Raw genomic sequence first — 19,006 nt, 5'->3', positions numbered from 1 at the left:
CAAGCCCGATATTGGGGGTAGAAATTACTTCAGAATAAAATCCTTTAAAAATAAATAAATAATAAATATTTGCCATGAGATACAGATTATTAGCTATTAAAATATTTAACCTGATTTACATTTAGTAAAAATTTCTTTTCCAGTGTCTTAATATTCAAAATGACAAACTGGTTGAGACTAGCACGGTTCCAAGTCCAGAAACCAAAGTGACAGAAATCGACAACAGTTACCATTTCTACTCATCAGTGCCCTCACTGGAAAAAGAAGTAGGTAACTGTAGTCCACATTTTCTAAGTGCTTTCGAGGATTCCTTCAGCAGCATCCTCTCCACAGAAGATTCCAGCCAGTTGACCGTGAACTCATTAAATTCAGATGCCACAATAAACACAGATTTTGGTGATGAATTTTATTCTGCTTTCATAGCAGAACCCAGTAGTAGCAACAGCGTGCCCTCCTCTGCTACATTAAGCCAGTCACTCTCTGAACTTCTTAATGGGCCAATTGATGTTTCTGATCTATCACTCTGTAAAGCCTTCAATCACAACCAGCCTGAAAGCACAGAATTCAATGATTCTGACTCTGGCATTTCACTCAACACAAGTCCTGGCATGGCATCACCAGAACACTCGGTGGAATCTTCAGTCTATGGAGACACACCACTTGGCTTCAGTGATTCAGAAATGGAAGAGATAGATAGTGCTCCTGGAAGTGTTAAACAGAATGGTCCTAAAACACAGCCAGTACAGTCTGCTGGAGATACAGCCCAACCCCTGTCACCATCTCCAGGGCAGAGCGCTCCTGTACGTGATACCCAGTGCGAAAACACGCCAAAGAAGGAATTGCCTGTAAGCCCTGGTCATCGGAAAACCCCATTCACAAAAGATAAACATTCGAGCCGCTTAGAGGCTCATCTCACAAGAGATGAGCTAAGGGCAAAAGCTCTCCATATCCCATTCCCTGTTGAAAAGATCATTAACCTCCCTGTTGATGACTTCAATGAAATGATGTCCAAGGAGCAGTTCAATGAGGCTCAGTTGGCATTAATTCGAGATATTCGCAGGAGGGGTAAGAATAAAGTGGCTGCTCAGAATTGCAGAAAAAGAAAACTGGAAAATATAGTGGAACTGGAACAAGATTTGGATCATTTAAAAGATGAAAAAGAAAAATTGCTCAAAGAAAAAGGGGAGAATGACAAAAGCCTCCATCTACTGAAAAAACAACTCAGCACCTTGTATCTCGAAGTGTTCAGCATGCTCCGTGATGAAGATGGAAAACCTTACTCCCCTAGTGAGTACTCCCTGCAGCAGACAAGAGATGGCAATGTATTCCTTGTGCCCAAAAGTAAGAAGCCAGATATGAAGAAAAACTAGATTTGGGAAGATCTGACCTTTTCTGAGCTCTAGTGGGTTGTTTTGGGGGTTTTTTTGGTTTTGTTTTTGTACTGTTATACTAAAAGCTCCTACTGTGATGTGAAATGCAAAAATATACTTTATAAGTAATTCTATGCAAAACTGTAGTCAAAACTAGTATAGAAAATAATACAGCCTTTAAAAAGCATTAAAATAATTCATCAGTATGCTGAATCAGTAGTTTCACTTTAACTGCAAACTTCATTTCTTAGAACACCATTTGGGCTAGTTTCTGTATAAGTGTAAATACTACAAAAACTTCTTATTTATACTGTTCTTATCTAATTTGTTACATTCATAGATTTATATGATATCTGGCTAAAAGCAAATTGTTGTAAAACTAACCACTATGTACTTTTTTTATAAATACTTTATGAACAAAAGCATTTTTTTTATATTAAATTGTTTAGCTCTGGCAAACCAATTTAGTTGAAAAGCTGGTACTAATAAAGGAATATTACCGTTAAGTTCTTTGGAATTCATTTGCATTTATTTACAGTTATTTTCCAGAACAGTAACACACTTAACATATTCAGGCATTTTGCATTTTCAAAATGTTTCCAGTCAGTGAAAATATGACAAGTATTTTATACTAAACTTCTGGTTCCAGAGATTATAAAGTATATCAAGAAGGTATTTTCTTTCAATATCAAGTACCTCTCAACCAAGGAAAATTTACTCATACCAGTGCATGTTTGCCTACCATGTGCTAGGTATTTTTTAAAATACAAAGGACACAGTGGAAATCCGTTTTGTTTTGTTTTTTTTAAGGTTTTTATTTGATAGAGACAAAGTAGGAGAGGGAATACAAGCTGAGGGAGTGGGAGATAGAGAAGCAGGCTCCCTGCTGAGCAAGGAGCCTGATGTGGGGCTCAATCCCAGGACCCTGAGATCATGACTTGAGCAGAAGGCAGACACTTAATGACTGAGCCACCCAGGTGCCCCAAAATCTGTTTTTGAAGACAGCAAACTTTACACATGCCAGGATTGGGAAGGCCAGTAGAAAGGATGCATTGCGATTTAAAATAGGGTTGGAGGGGCATCAGGATGGCTCAGTCAAGTGGTGTCTGACAGCATTTCGACTCAGGTCATGATCTTAGGGTCATGAGATCAAGCCCTGTGTCAGGCTCTGCACTGGGGCATGGAGCCTGCCTATGATTCTCTCTCCCTCTCCCTCTGCCCCCATGCTAGAATAAATAGAGTTGCAAAGAAGAAAGGCCTTACTGAGATGGCAACATCTGAAGGTGAGGGAAACCCATTCTATTAGCTAAAAAGAGACGGCAGACAAGACACCAAAGTCCAAAGGCTCTGAAGCCTATTTGAGACAGAAAAAGGACTACATGGCTGAAAATGGAGAGGGGAGAGAGAGGGCAGGTAGAGTGTAATGTGGCACAGAACCCCTAACACCTTCATGACGGCTTTGGCTTTTACAAAATGGGGAGCTATTGTGTTACGTTTCCTTAGCCTTATGTGTTGAAAATAGTCTAGAGGGTGAAGATGGGAGCAGTTAGATGAATGTGGGGAAGCTGTGAAGTAACTCACGTAGGAGGGATAGTTTTGTCTTGGTCTAGGGTGGTGATAGCTGGAATGACAAGGCACTGGATTTGGTAGGTTTCAAAGGTAAAGAATTTTCTGATAGAATGGATGTTGGGTGAAGGTGCACTCAAGGACCTGAACATATTTAAGAACTGAGTTGCCCCGAGATGAAGACTGGTTAGAAGGGAAGTCTAGGTGGGAAAGTCCATTCACTTTAGGACATACTGAAAGATTAAACATAAGACAAAGTTAAAAGTAGACCACTCAGCATTGATTCACTGTTTCTTCATCTAATCTGTCTTACGTTTTTATTGTGGGGGAACTGAATCTCAAGATTCATCTTGAGTTATGTACATTTAGAGTTAAGTACATGTGGATTATTCACTGAATCCTATTAATCCCTTAGGAGTGATACATGTAGAGGTCCGCAGGCCCTAAAGCCAGATTGGCTGAGCTTGCTGCCACCATTTTCCTGGAATGATCTCCAGTAACTCAAAGCACATAGGCTCACTTCCTCATCTGTAGGGCAAGTATTGAGTTACTACACAAAGTACTGTGCCTAGTTCATTAAGCACTCTGCAAATGGGTGTTTTCTTATTTTCCTTATTAGCCTTACTAGAACGCCTTTTAGCTGCTAGTGAAAGAAACTGAAGTCAGATTAGCAAATTAGAGAATCTGACTCAAAGGTCAAAGCTCAGGGTTCAAAGTGAATTCAAGAACTAATGGGTGTATCTTAATACTCATTCAGATTCTGTCCTGGTCCTCCTCCTGCAGTCAAGTATCTCCTGCAAGTGGTGGTGTTGAGATCCTGGAAACCTTTTTTCCAAACTCAACAAAATAAATCTCAGGATCTTGACAAAAGTGCCCCACCCTTAGACAAAATTACAGGTGTGTGAGCATATTGAGAATGTGGCATGAGTCCAAAACCAGCAGCCCCACCTGGAACGGGCTGGCACTTAACAGGAGTGAAAAGCACTGCCAGGCAGACTGCAACAGACTTCTAGCCAGAGAGCAGTTCATTAATTCAAGTAACCATAGTTCTTTACAGTACCTGAAAAACTGACTTTGAAGTACTAACCATACTATGCAGAGTTAGAAACCCCAATTTTAAATACAGCAACTCCTAACCTCATGACAAAATGAAGCCAAGTGTTCATCTCATCTGGACTTGAGTCCACCTGGACTTTTTAGTGTCCTCAGATTAAGTATGGCAATCCAATTGTTGAAATATTAGACTCGTTTTAAAATCTGTACCTATGCCTTTTACACTGACATACGTCAAGCATTCTTAGAAACCTTAGCTGAAAGATACTGCATTTATTATGCAAAGAAACATCTTGCTGATATTTCTCAAGGCCAGGATTTTTAGGGAAGGGGTGGCTGCTCAACTTGTACTTCTCATACCATACTTGCTTCTCAGCCTCAAAACATACGCAGAATAATTCTCATTCCTATTTTAAAAATACTTACCAGGACAAGTTCAGTCTTCAGTTGCATTTTATACTTTTTGAGAGCTGGAGAAGAATTTATTTATTTATTTTTTTAAGATTTTATTTATTTATTTGACAGAGAGAAATCACAAGTAGACGGAAAGGCAGACAGAGAGAGGGAAGCAGGCTCCCCGCTGAGCAGAGAACCCGATGCGGGACTCGATCCCAGGACCCTGAGATCATGACCTGAGCCGAAGGCAGCAGCTTAACCCACTGAGCCACCCAGGCGCCCCGAGAGCTGGAGAAGAATTTAAAGATCTCAAAAACTTTCACTGTTTGTGGAGGAAAAAAACCTCCTTAAGACATTGGCATAACAGGGACCCCCCTGGGTGGCTCAGTCAAGGTCAAGCATGTTTTCCACTAGGGTCATGATCCCAGTGTGCTGGGACAGAGCCGAGTCGTGCTCCTTGCTCATTGGGGAGACTGATTCTCTCTCCTCCCCACTCGTGCCCCCTATTTCTCTTGCTCTCAAATCTTAAAAAAAAAAAAAAAGGCATAATTAACCTTGTCCATTAAAATTTTAACTATGCTTGAAGATATTAAGACCGTACCCATAATTATTACCGAAAGTATCTTTAGGGACCATGGGCCAGGTAACAGATTAAGTTCTTTAAACCCACTATCAGATTTAACCTTCAGGCTTAATGAGGGTAGGTATAATCTCCATTTCATAAACAACAACAACAAAAAAATTAGGTCAAACAGCCACTAATCTGGACAGGATGTCACAGAATTTTGAACCGAGTTATTGACATTTAATGAAATTGAACATTTCCTTCAATATTAGAACAAATCACACTGGTGCTTTAATGGTTATTAAAAATCCTTACCAGCTGCCTGTTATTTCGGAATACCATTTATGCATCACAACCTCAAAATCCAAAGTCAAACCCACTAGCCTCATTTAATACTTGAAGCATATCCCACTAAGTTAAACTTCGTATATTTTGATTACTCCTGGGGAGAGCGGAGGCATCTTATGCAAGCTCCAGGCCGAGCAGAGCCCAGTACAGAGCCCAACAATGGGGCTTATCTCTCAACCTGAGCTGCAATCAGTTTGATGCCCAGCCAACCGAAATACCCGGGTGTCCCTTGATTACTATTTTCAATGTAATGCTTAATTCTACATATTTAATGTATATAAAACCACCATTCCTAGGGGTCTGTTGGCATCACCTAACTGCCTAAGTGTAGCATGCATAAAAAAGAAACCCCAAATAAACTTGCCAAAGCTCACAAAAACAACTTCTGTATTGAAGTATTTTACTGTTAAACTTGATTCCAAGAAACAAAAACCTAACTGAATTTTCTAACCTATTAAGGATGTAAGAGACAAATGAGATTAAATCCAAATAGAGCACCTATCAGTTCTTTTCCTAAGTATTTTGAAAAGCAAAAATTTATTCAACATTTCTGTCAACAATGCAGACTAACGATGTATTTTGACGTCTAGTGTAATGTTACTTGATTTGCCCTTGTGATTATAGGCCCTTTTAACAACAATGCCTACATACATGGATTAGGTGACTTTCATACCTTAAAGCTGCCAACACCTTGTACTTAACTTTATCTAAATTTATCAGTAAATTGTTCAAGTTGAGTATCTTGGGCAAATTCCTATTTCCTAACTAGCTTTCAGTATGGTGTTCACTTAACCTTTATCGCTTGAAAGGCAGTTCAATACAATCTGTAATTACTGGTCTTTGAAAAAAATCTAACCAAAAATAGCATCTTTTACCTATTAATCTTAACCCCTTCCCAATCCTTGGTACTTTCTATACAATCCTAACTTAAATCAACTATAACATAGGTCCAGTTTTTGCAAAACACTCATCTCTAAGATTTAGTCTATGAATACATGGAAGATTCCAATGTTTTGTTGCCTGAGTATCATTTTCACTCTGAAAGACAAATTTACTTGTTTTGGTAGAAATTAAGTCCACCCTTGCTAAGTTACTTTGGAAGTCAAATATTAAAACAGGATTATAAAGTACTTAAAGCTGCAAAATATGAAACCACTGCATATATTGCATTGTGACCAAAATGTGTCATAATCCTAACAGCTCAAATTCCTCACACAGCTTCAACTGTATTTAATATGCTATTATTAACACTAATAATCTAAATACTTGTGCTCTAGTTTTCCTGAAAGTCACAATTCTCAAAGCCCTTACAGTTGATCACTTTGCTCTTATCACCTTTATTAAAATGCACCACTGCAGTCTGACAAAATTTCATGCTTTTTCCTCCCAGCCCATCATACCACAGTAGACTCAAGCAATCCACTGCCTTGGATAGGGGTGGGGAGGGGAATTCATCCAACTCTGAAACCCTGTCCCCATCTCTTCCCGAGTATCCGTAACTTTTTATTTTTTCTCCAGAAGTTCAGATTCCTCATCACCCCAACATCTCACCTATTGGTATTCAAGACTTATATCCTTAAATAATACGCTTTTGGTTTATTTTTCTAACATGTATTTCTAGTGTCGTGTATTCATTTTCCACTGAATAGAATCCATGATCTTTAACTGCTATATAAAGGATCATTCCAAGTTTCCTGTTATTTTACTAATGTAATATTCACCTAGTGTTTAAATTACATCAACACCGTGAAGCAACAAAACAACACACACATTTCTAAAAATATTTTAATGAAAAAGTTATCTTTCTGTAAACATCTCATTATACTACAAATGAAACATTTGAATCCATTACAGACCACCTCTTAAGTCTTAAAAATCAGGATAAAACATTGAATTTAGAAGTAATCTTGAATATTATATAGGCTAACAATCCTTACTTCACCCCTGCATTAACTTGCAAATCATTCAACTACTTGTGACATCAATTACTGGAACTTTGAGAGACTGTCCATAACTAGAAATGTTTCAAGTCGTAACTTACATAGTGGAACTCTTAAGAAACAGGCTAATTTCAGTTGTTCAGATCCTTAAATGACCTGTATTACCCAATTTTTTTCAAGATTTCAGTGTATCAGGTTTGTTGTTTTTGAAAAAATGTAGCGTGGGAAGCAGTAACATGTGAGATGGCTTGACAAGATTGATTGAAATGTTTTCCTCAACCATTTCCCCCTCCTTAGAACTTTTTTTTTTTTTAAAACTGCTACTATGATTGAAGAGCACATTTTCAGGAATGACAATGGAACATTTAAATAAAATCAATTTATTTTGCAAGAAATGAGATGGACTGTAAAGAAAGAACAATGCCTTTTTAAAAAAATGTTTCCTATCTTAATGTCACACTACAACCACTTAGTAAAAAAAAAATCATCAAAATACTATTACCTTCTTCAACACTTCTGTGTAGAAATTCAATCCTGATTTAGGTACAGACAGAGCCAACCAGTCATTTTCCAAGAATAAACTCTGGCGAACTAAATCTACTACGTATGAACTTTATAATTTAGAAACTGCTTTAAACCTGCCCAAGTGTTTGCCCAAAACAGGGCTTGAACTCATAAACCCAAGCAAGAGCTGCATGCTCAACTCTTACCAACTGAGCCCACCAGGTACCCCTCAAATCTCAAATTTTAGTAAGCCCTTTTGGGGCAGCAATAGCCCTTATGAATAATCACTAACTGATATGAATAGTAACTCAGGAATATTTTAACTGTTCTTTGGGAAATCTTTTTAAAAGGGGATAGCATAATTAGGCCCCTACTACTTCTGGCTAACTGGTTAAAAAGAACCAAAAATGCACCCTATTCAAGTAATTCCCTGAATTTACATGCAAGAGAATTGGAGGCCACTTGAATGAAGACCATTTTTCAGTCTGTATCGCCTGGCAATTTTGGAAGTTCATTCTAAGGGGTTTTTCATAGAATGAGGATTGGCAGCTTAATGCTTCTTTTACAAGTGTCCTGCTTATTACCTTACTCCTCTTACCAAAAACTAACTTTATCCTAAAGACACCAAGAATAAATCATATACATGGAGCCATAGCTGACTCAAGATACTCATGGTTGTTGCCAGGGCCTAAAACTGTTTTTAAAATGTGTTGGATGTGGTTCTCGAAGTTATCAGCTGAATAATTTTGCTAGTGTACCTAAGTTTGAAAATATGTAATATGTGTTTGTAGGGAACAAATGGTGTCATCAGCTTTTACTGTGAGCTACAAACCTTACCCAGCCAGAAACCTTCGTATTTAAGATGGTAGGAAAGACATTCCTCATTTAGGCAAGAAGGGTTCTCATTCAACCTGCAAATCAAAAAGATTACTCTTACCTTGCTTTACAAAAAATTACTCTTTAATTAGTGAAAAAATTCAAATTCAAGCCTTACCTAATGCTTATTGCCCTTCCTTGCAGGTCTAAATGCTAGACCTAGTGACTGTGGCAACTATCTCTCATTGATGTTCCAATAGGCGAAGAGCTCCTTCCTGCTAGACTTTCTTCGATATTTCAGTTGTAATAAGCAGATTTAACTAGCTTTTGGAAAGTTGCTCACTATCACCATAGTATCTTATGCCTTCACTTCTCTGTAGTTGAAGCTCTTGCTGCTGCCTTGTCATTCTTTATTTATGCTGACTTGTCCATACTCAAAAGGCTGCTGAAGTCCTGTCTTAGTGAGTCTCCTTTGATCCAGACTGTGCTTAAAATGCACACCTTAGGTCCTTTAAAGCTGGTTAAATCGCTCTCCTCATGGCTTACTTTTCCACACTGTTCACAAGAACTAAGCTAATACAACTTATAAACAGGTCACATACACAGATTTCACCTGCTTATAGGTTGCAAACATCAACTTACTGAAAATATTTTCACTATTAAACTAGTTCCAGAACATAAAAAGGTTGTTAACAGTACAAATAACCTCATATGCCATTAAAGGATACTGTCAAGGTTGTGTCAAACAATTTCACAAACATAGCAACAGGAAATGTTAATCTCCCCCATTCCTTCAACCTTTATTATATGAATAAAAGAACTTGAGACAATTTAGCTCAATTTTAATAAAATGTTTCCCAAGCAGTACTTTGACCAGGTACCCAGGTTTAAGTTATGAACATTGACAGTGTCCATTTATATAACCACATTTGAAGTTGTTAAAGACTTAACCATTTTCTAATATTAGCCTATTTTCTACGCTGCTTATTCACATATGTCCATTAACAAATGGAATGTTGTCTGTTACATTTATTGGTTTGTGAGTGTTTTCTGGAAAACTGCAGTATCTGTGAAGACCGATTTCCATGCTGGCATTGCATGCATCCAAATATTAATAATGCACAGAGGCACAGAATTAGAGCAACAAGAGAGCATATTCAAACACTAGCACGCCCCATTCCCCTTTTTATTGCTTGTTTTGCTTAGTACTTCTGAAAACAAAAATAATCTTGAATTCAACGTTCAACTGCCAAAGAAAGGTAACAGCAGAGCACATAACTTAGGGCTCGAATGAAATGTAAGCACTAGCTGGCGCGAAACAGTAGACATTGGTGTTTATATATGACCTTATCTGAAACTCTTCTCAACCAAGGTCTTCCAAACCAAACTGTTAACTCATACCGACACGATTCAGGTTCAACCATACACATGGAGTAACAGTGTGTTCTTTTAGATTTTAAGTGAGCAAGAACTCAGACTATTCAACTTTGTATTCAGGTGGGAAAGTGAGAAGCTTGTACTAAGCAACTGTGCTACACTTCTACTGCAGTGAAGTCATTTATGATTTTATCTAGACTGTCCTTGGTTTTATCCAATAGAGAGGGTACAAACAGGAAAGCATGCCAGCCAGTTAAGGGTTCAACAACGCATGATTTTTATTCTCTTGCTTCTGAAAGCTTGTATCAAAAAAATATATATATTAAACCAAGGAAAATAACCGAAGATTTATGGGCCTCTTGTGCTTTGAAAACGGGAAGGGGAAAAAAAATGGTAGCCACTAATTTGCTCAGACACAGCACGCTTAGTGGTCCTGTATTTTTAAATTTTTAAGAATGGTTTTTAAGTGAAAGGGAAAACATCCACTGCCCCTTTCCAGAATTTAAACAAAGGGCAGTAGACATTCTTTACACCCAAATAAAACTATGGCAGTTCACATGTGACCAAGGTGAATGTAGAATGGAGATGCTCTAAACATGGCTAGGACTCTTAGCAAAACTAACACACTAAAATCATATGATTACATTTTGAAAGAAAATGCACAAAAACCAAATAGAAATTTTGAGATTTTTTTCATTTGAAGGTAAATCTTAATGCTATTAAATTCACAAGTATGCTAATTTAAATACCCAATTCTATTTATCTAAAACACACATTGCAAACATACAAATTATCTATTCTCTCCACATGTCAGAGCCCATTCATTTCATGGTTTGGAAATGCAGAGAATAGATTCCCCTTAAACTGCAAGTCAGCAGGTGTTTCTTTACAGTTAACTTTAGCAAAATTCATACAAAATAGTAATTAACAATGATCTTCTTTACTTGTTAACTCACAAGGAAACACCTTCAAAACTGCATTTTGTTAAAGTTTCTGTACTAAAATGTAGAAAAACTGAACTACACAAATATTGAAAAGTTAAAAATTCCTTAATTTTTTATTCCTGGTACCACTACCACAATTTACAGGGCAATATACCTGATGTAATGAAAAGAAAAAGAAAAAGACAAAGCTACAACAGATAAAAGACCTCAGGAATGTACATCTAATTGACACTACATTGCATTAATCAATAGCTGCACTTTTTGCAAACTGTGGCTATGACAGTCCTGAACAAGAAGGGTTTCCTGTTTAAGCTGCAGTAACTTTTCTGACTATGGATCATCGTTCCTTCTGTGGCAGATTTTTACAGTTCCTCTAATGCATTTGGGACGACTGTCTCAAAGTAACCTGCAGCTTTCCTGACAACTCCTCGCTCTCTCTCCTGCTAAGAACTGTAGCCTGTTGAATAATACAGGATAAAAAAATTATTACACTCAGTGAACAGTTCCACATATTCTTTATCATCATGATAAAATTTTAAAGATACCTACCCTTTTCTTCTGAAAATTTTTTAGAACCTTCTGCTACCATATCCACCACTTCCACCACCAGAGCCATAACCACCTAGAAATACACAGGTTTTTTAAAAAATGTATTGTACGTTTTTAATTAAGAAATCAGCAATAATTTTTAACCAAAAGGGGTAGGGGTGGGGAGGCGAAGAAAAGTACTTACCACCATAGGGACTGCCCGAGCTTCTTCCACCAAAACTGCCCCCCTTCATGGGTCCATAATTTGATTGCTGTTGTCCACTATAATTTCCAAAATCATTATAGTTCCCACCACCACCATAGTTACCTGAAATTACAAAAGTTTTATTGTGGTTAACCTACACAATTATTTTCTTCTTTTTAATATACTGATTATTACCTTTCCACAATCACGACATCACTCTATTACAAGGCGACCCTTTGAAAACCATATACAGAGGTACTGACTCCAAGAGTACCACTAGCAGACCTCAGGCATTAAGTAGGAAGAGAGGATATAAAAAGATGGTCCAGGAAAAGCATATATACAGATAAGTGCCATCTTTCGTCCATATCAGATGCCAACACCCTAGCACACATTCTTGCCTTCATACCACTATCATCAACTATACTTGACCTGGCTCTAATTAGGACTAGCTCAACTTTTCAGTCAGTGACAAAGAAGGTATTCTAAATTGGCTGTTAAGAAAATTTTTCTAGGGGTGCCTGGCTGACTCAGTGGGTAGAGCATGCAACACTTGATTTGGGGGTCATGAGTTCAATCCCCACGTTGGGCATATAGCTTAAAGATAAATGTACCCAGGGGGGCACCTGGGTGGCTCAGTGAGTTAAAGCCTCTGCCTTTGGCTCAACTCATGAGCTCGGGGTCCTGGGATCGAGCCCCACATCGGGCTCTCTGCTCAGCAAGGAGCCTGCTTCCCTTCCTTTCTCTGCCTGCCTCTCTGCCTACTTGTGATCTGTTAAATACGTAAATAAAATCTTTAAAAAAAAATTTTTTTTAAATAAAATGTACCTAGGACATTAAAATTCCAAGTACTTCTGTCCCGAACTCCAGAACACACTCTATTCATTTCAATGTGTCTGCACATTCAATTTACTGTTCCCATTTGTCCAATTTAAAAGTGCGCAGAATCAAAATTCTAGCAATAAATAAATTACTGAGAAACATCCATTCAATTACATAAAAACGTTGAAAAAATTGGAAAGATGTTGAAAAATTACATAAAAATGTATGAACATAAAAAGTATGTTCATATTTTACCAATTTGCTAAACAGCCAGCAAAGCAAAAAAATTCAGTTTAATCATTCATCTTTTTAGTATTTTCTAGTATTACTATTTGACCAAATGTTGCATTTTAACACATTTTGAAATATGTTATGAACTATAAACATCTTGAACATATAAAACAAATGAAAGCTTACCACCTCCAAAATTTCCTCCTTCATTGTAACCATCATATCCTCCACCACCACCTCCATATCCACCTCCTTGGTTTCCATATCCTGGTCCACCACCACCATAGCCTCCTCTACTACTATAACCAGGACCACCACCATAGTTGCCACCTAAGAAAAATGGAAGTCACACAAAAACATCAATATGTTAAGTTACTGAACTCTAATTTATATTACAATTGGTCAACTTGGAAATAAACCAATGACTTAATTTAACACTCAAGACTAGTTAACACCTCATTAACAGAGCATCAAAAACCTGGGCTGGGGACTCCTGGGTGGCTCAGTTGGTTAAGCCGCTGCCTTCAGCTCAGGTCATGATCCCAGGGTCCTGGGATCAAGTCCCACATCGGGCTCCTTGCTGGGCAGGGAGCCTGCTTCTCTCGCTGCCTCTACCTGCCACTCTGTCTGCTTGTGTGTACTCTTTCTCTCTGACAAATAAGTAAAAATCTTAAAAAAAAAACAAAAAAAAACAAAAAAAAAAAAAAACCTGGGCTGGGGCACCTGGGTGACTGACTCTGTTAAGTGGCTGCCTTCCACTCAGGTCATGATCCCAGGGTCCTGGGACTGAGCCCTACATGGGATCCCTGCTCAGTGGGGAACTGCTTCTCCTCCTCCCTCTGCCTTTCTCCACCTCCCCTGCCTGTGCAGTCCAAAGCAGCAGCAACAGCGGCAGCTGTGGGACAGAGTTTAAGACGAATGCTTAAGTATCTTTCCATACTTAAAAAAAAAAAAAAATTCTAGTTTTTTGAACTTTAAGTTCACTAATAAAGAAAATGGTAAACTATCTCGCAAGACACAATTCAGCTCAAATGCTAGTACAGTAAATGCTACTGGCCAAAAAAGGAACTAGCTAATGTTATGAGTTTAAGGGGGGAAAGTCTACTTTAATGTAGTCAAGCCAGGCCAATTTTAACTGAAATTAAAAATATAAACAAATACGTAACTTTCCATTTAGTATAGAAACAAAATCAAAATATCAAATACCCATTAAAAACTTACCATCACCTCCAAATCCATTATATCCACCATCACCTCCTCCATAACTACCTCTGCTGCCACCACCACCACCACCGTAGCCTCCTGAGGAAAAACAAGGTATGAATTAGAACCAAACATACAACTTACCAGTAACTTCAGGTAGACACAATCACCGTCTTACCTCTTCCACCAAAGTTTCCACCACGGCCAAAGTTACCACCACCTCCAAAGTTCCCTCCACGACCCATGAAGTTGCCAGATCCACCTCCACGACCTTTAAACAAGAGAAAGGGAGAGCTTTAAAAACCTTACAAATGCCACTCATACCTATTTTATGTGTATATATTGTACTACTCACCTCTTTGTGATCCAGCAGACTGCATTTCTTGTTTAGAAAGGGCCTTTTTCACTTCACAATTATGCCCATTAATAGTGTGGTATTTCTGAACTAAAAATTTTTTTAATCAAACAAACAAACAGAAGTTATTTGATGTTTGGAAAAACACATCACTACATAACTTATTAAATATCAAGAAAGTAGTCACTTCAAGAATGAGGGAGTGTTCCAGAATGTCATTTATGAAAACTGAACCACATGCTTTATAGGCTATTAAATGCAATACAAAATGATAACGCAATCTGGCAAATCTAACATAGCACAAAGGGAACTTTTCTGTTTTCTCATTCAAGTTCCAGTAAGTTTCTACTTACCAACAATTTTATCAACTGTATCATGATCATCAAAAGTTACAAAAGCAAATCCTCTCTTTTTTCCACTCTGCCTGTCTTCCATAACTTCTATGGTTTCAATCTTGCCATACTTTTCAAAGTAGTCTCTCAAATTATACTCTTCTGTATCTTCTTTAATACCACCAACAAAAATTTTCTTCACTGTTAGATGGGCACCAGGCTTTACAGAATCCTACAGATTAAAAAATTAGTCAAAAACCAAATTCTCCAACTATCTCACATATTACACAGTGTAATATTATGAAAATACCTCTCTAGAAACAGCTCTCTTTGGTTCCACTACACGCCCATCAACCTTGTGTGGTCGGGCACACATTGCTGCATCCACCTCTTCAACACAAGAGTAAGTCACAAAACCAAAACCCCTGGAACGTTTTGTTTGGGGGTCTCTCATCACCTATAAAACAAAATTTTAAAGTACTGAAATACATCTGTACAGGCCCTACACCCCTTAACAGCCTTTTTTTGTTCCTTTAGTAACTCACCACACAATCTGTAAGTGTACCCCATTTTTCAAAATGTTCTCTTAAACTATCATCTGTAGTTTCAAAGCTCAAACCACCAATAAACAGTTTTCTCAACTGCTCTGGTTCCTTTGGATCATGGCCCTAAGGAAACAAATACATTTCAATTATTTCTTTTACCAGGTAAATTGCTGAGATACACAAGTCTTTAATCTGCTACAAATATTTAATAAACTCAGTATCAGATTCCTGTACCATTAGCACTGTCCAATTAAAAACTGGAGTAAGACCACACACCGACTGATGAAAGGTACCCAAATACCAAAAAAAAATCTACACAGCCTTACAAATGCCAATATCACTCCAACTACATTTAAGTCCAAGAAAATTCCACAATCAAAAGTCCCTTAACTTTGGACTACAACTAAAGCATCTGGGGACAAATTATTTTAGAAGTTGCTACTGACAAACTGCTCTTTAAGTAAGAAAACAAAGTGCTGTAAAAGTAGTGTTCCATCCATACCATTTTTCATTTCTTCCCTCATCAGTCTACACTTCAAACATTTAATGTTAAACCACAAAACTGAAGTATGTAACTTAAAGGTTCTGAGCAGCAAATTTTTAAAAAATCCATCACTTTCAAGCATATCAAGGTTAAAAAAGGTATTCCTCAATTCAAGGCTAAACCAGCACTCTTCCCCCACCCCCCAAAATTACAAAAAGACACCGACCAGTATCTTGATAGCTTTCTGTAACCAATTTGTTTTAGAGTATATAAAGTTACCTATTTGCACTTGTATCACATGGCAAAAATTTCAAAAATACACGGTCACAAACAGGGCAAGCTGCACTTATATTAAATATAGTGTATGCTTTTTGACAATAATGGAGCACGAGAAACAGACTTTTAAAAATTAAGATACGGCCTGAATTGTTTTGCAACTGAATTAGCTCCTCAGTAAATTAGCTGCCATTTAATGCATGCATTAAGTATAGTTCATCCAAAGTCCTTAAATAAAGGGGCTCACATTTACATTCTAATGTCTTCCTGTGTCTTCCAAAGTAGAGATGTTAAGGCATTTAATATGAAAACACTGTGACATGCTAGAAAAAAATGTTAAATGATTAATAGCCTAAAGCATCAATTCACCTGGTCTCATCGTTTCAAATCTTGGTTACTTGTAATTAATCGACAGAATACAGAGATGACAGAATACAATTATAACCCACATAAAATTATCTCTAACATGAAAAATTCAACTGTGGTTGCAGTCCTCTCAAACAAAAATCCAAGAAACTACAACCAGAGCCGACCCGCATGACGCGAAGATACGTGTAATTCTAAATAGTTGATAAAGAATGGCAAAAAAGAAGTATTTTAAGGCAGCAAACTTTTAAAAAAATTTCGTACTGTGAACTGGGTACTGAGAAGAAAAAACCAGAATTAAAATTCTCGTCGCCTCAGAGATCTACAAGGGCTAGAAACGCGCCGGCATTAACTTCAGCGAAAGCAGTAGGCCGCATGATCCGAAGCCATTTGTGGCGTTTTCTGCCGGGCCGCCTCCTCCCGCTTCCTTCCAATCCCGCGCTCTCTTTCCGGGCGGCGGAGCGAGGCGGCGGCCATTGCGGCCCAATGCGCCATTTCGTAACGCGGCAGCGGATCAATGTCAATGTGGCCGCCGCCCGCCTGCTCGCTCGCCCGGATGTGACTGCTCGTCCCCTCCCCTCCCCCACCGCCTCCTCCCAACCGCTCCCGCCGGGGCCCGCCATGCCGCCCTCGGCCTCGAATCCGAGGCCGCGCGGCCGGCGGGCCGGGTCCCCTCCGGAGGTCTCCCGAACCACGCAGAGCCTCCGAAGGGCCATTTGTGCAGCCGAAGAAGAAGGCGAGAAAGGCGAGGGGCCCCAAGGCGACCTCTGAGGCCCGCTCCCCTCCCCCCAACCGCCCGTCTCAACGCAGAGCGCGGGACGGCCGATCCGGTCCACCCGGCCTCCCCGCTCCCACCGAGCTAGGTCCCCCATGCCGGCCACTACCCATCAACCCCCCGCTCTCCCCCTAATACCTCCTCCCCCCGGCGGCGGCGGCGACGGCCGGAGTCGGGCTGGGGGCGACCGGGCGGCGGTTTTACCTCCATTTTGAGACCGGACTCGCCTCTTCCAACTCGAGTTCAATATGGGACCGAGAGGAAGAGGCGGGGCTAGTCATCACGTGACGCGCTTTCCGCGCGCCGCCGTGCTGGTGGGGGAGGGGCGAATTGGGAAGGGGGCGTGGCCAACTGGGCGCGAAAAGAGAATGGACAAGCGGGTTGGCCGGCAGAGAGCGGGGGCGGGCCGGGGCGCGGGAGCGCGCGCGCCTCGCCAACTTCCAGTGCGGTGCCGCCCTTTCCGCCGTTCGCGCCCGGGCTGCTGCGGTGACGTCATCTCGGACTCAGCGAATGGTGAGCGCCCACGTCTGGAGTACGCCTTGTGACCGCTCGTCACTGGAGAAAAAGGCCTTTCTCTTTCTTCTGGCCTTTTTTTCCCCTCCCCCACGTAGACCTCTCGGTATTCATTTTCGAATTCATTTCTTTCCAGTGCCTGAATAAAACCCCACTTTTCTCTTTTGTACTGAAAGGTTGCAGAAAAGCCCTCTAGGCTTCTCGGCATCTCACACGTTTCCGGATGCCAGAGAACATTTTCTTTGCGACGCCCACTGTGAGGGCTGCCCTGAACGTTCTTGGCGACCCCGACTTACATGAATCAATTGGCACCTTGGAAAGGCCTCAAAAACGCGGCTGACAGTGAAATTTCACCCTTAATGAGCTAAGGCCGACCTGGTCGAGGTCAGTTCAAGTACTCACCGAACTCAAGAAATCTGTCGCCACTGTTTACTAACTCACGGTTACTGTGGCAAGAGCTGAAGCAGCAGTCTCGCGGATTTAATATAAGGAACGATTCACAAGATTTCTAAAAGATGGACAGATAGGCTCCCTTTGCGCGAGTGGGTTTTACTTTAATGTTTCCAACTCGGTCTCGAAGTATAAGGAACGAGATAAAGAGTTAAAAACCAGAGATCTAATAATCCTTGATCTAACCCAGTAATTTTAAGTTATTCGGTCTCGCTGAGCTTTAGTTTGCGGTTTTGTTTTTTTTTTTTAATGAAAATGGGAGTGAATTAGGTGATCGCCGACACCTGTGAGAACTGTAAATTAATAATCCAGGGATTCATGTTTAAACAAAGGTACTGATTAAAGTGACCACAATTTACAAGTCTTCCCTGCCCTGCTTAGAAATGCCCTGTATTTTAATGTAGCAGTTTGTAAGAGCAGCTTCTTTAGATTTGATCAAGCCCTCCCTTGGAAAGATTAGAAATAAATTCATAAATATTATAAATTGCTTGAAAAAGTTTGTGTTAAGTGGAGAATGGAAAAACAAACAAACAAAAAACCAAATGGGGAACGGTCGGTTTGGAGTTTGGAAAAGGGAAAACAGAGTAAGAATTTGTTGATGTTCATCTATCACTGCCAAGCGGAACAGGTGTTTTCTTTGGGAGACATGAACAAAAAGTACTCTGTTCTGCGGCAGAAACCAGTCATCAGGCCTTAATACAACTTGAATGAAATAACCCTCCAAACCAGACTCCTCTTGTTACTATGATTCCAAATCACAAGCGAACCATTAAGTATTCTTATCTGGTACTCCTGATAGCCACAAACAGTAGTTAAGACGTTCAGAAAAAAGTATACCCTTAGTGATTTGTTTATACATCAAGGCTTTGTGAGTTTGATTACTGTGAAATAGTCATGCGTAACTTAATCAATACTGAGTACCTAGGAAAACACAAAGTTAAAGACCTTAGGAAGATGGTATCCATACCAAGGTACCTAAGAGGTGCTTCAGAGGTGATCAAGCAGTCTGATCCTTTGACTTCACTATAGGGAATGTTTGTCT

The 19,006-nt window shown here is 39.5% G+C and overlaps 2 protein-coding genes across 10 annotated transcripts in view; one reads left to right on the top strand and one right to left on the bottom strand.

Annotated features, from left to right (window-relative positions):
• Positions 1-1,876, top strand: part of NFE2L2 (nuclear factor, erythroid 2 like 2) — a 34,343-nt gene extending 32,467 nt beyond the window's left edge. For all 6 annotated transcript variants that reach the window (XM_032356038.1, XM_032356033.1, XM_032356032.1 and 3 more), the window contains one exon: positions 144-1,876. In XM_032356038.1, the coding sequence (XP_032211929.1) occupies positions 144-1,370 (1,227 nt within the window). In that variant the 3' untranslated portion in view covers positions 1,371-1,876. The remainder of the gene's footprint in view (positions 1-143) is intronic.
• Positions 1,877-7,069: 5,193 nt separating this feature from the next.
• HNRNPA3 (heterogeneous nuclear ribonucleoprotein A3) lies at positions 7,070-17,309 on the bottom strand. 4 transcript variants are annotated; one of them, XM_032356031.1, is made up of 11 exons: positions 17,206-17,309; positions 15,101-15,223; positions 14,866-15,012; positions 14,577-14,787; positions 14,224-14,313; positions 14,047-14,139; positions 13,887-13,967; positions 12,852-12,995; positions 11,613-11,735; positions 11,429-11,501; positions 7,070-11,336 (listed from the first exon to the last, which is right to left on the bottom strand). In XM_032356031.1, exons 1-10 carry the CDS (start codon positions 17,209-17,211, stop codon positions 11,449-11,451), a joined length of 1,071 nt encoding a protein of 356 aa, XP_032211922.1. In that variant the 5' UTR covers positions 17,212-17,309; the 3' UTR covers positions 7,070-11,336; positions 11,429-11,448. The 4 variants fall into 4 exon arrangements, with proteins under 4 accessions (XP_032211922.1, XP_032211918.1, XP_032211919.1 ...); XM_032356027.1 differs by having other exon boundaries at positions 17,140-17,283; XM_032356028.1 differs by having other exon boundaries at positions 7,070-8,653; positions 17,140-17,283.
• Positions 17,310-19,006: the final 1,697 nt, after the last annotated feature.

This window comes from Mustela erminea, chromosome 8 (assembly GCF_009829155.1).
Source record: "Mustela erminea isolate mMusErm1 chromosome 8, mMusErm1.Pri, whole genome shotgun sequence".
NCBI classification, from domain to species: Eukaryota; Metazoa; Chordata; class Mammalia; order Carnivora; family Mustelidae; genus Mustela; species Mustela erminea.
Note: the sequence above shows the minus strand (reverse complement) of the source record. Positions and strands in the feature narration are given on the sequence as shown.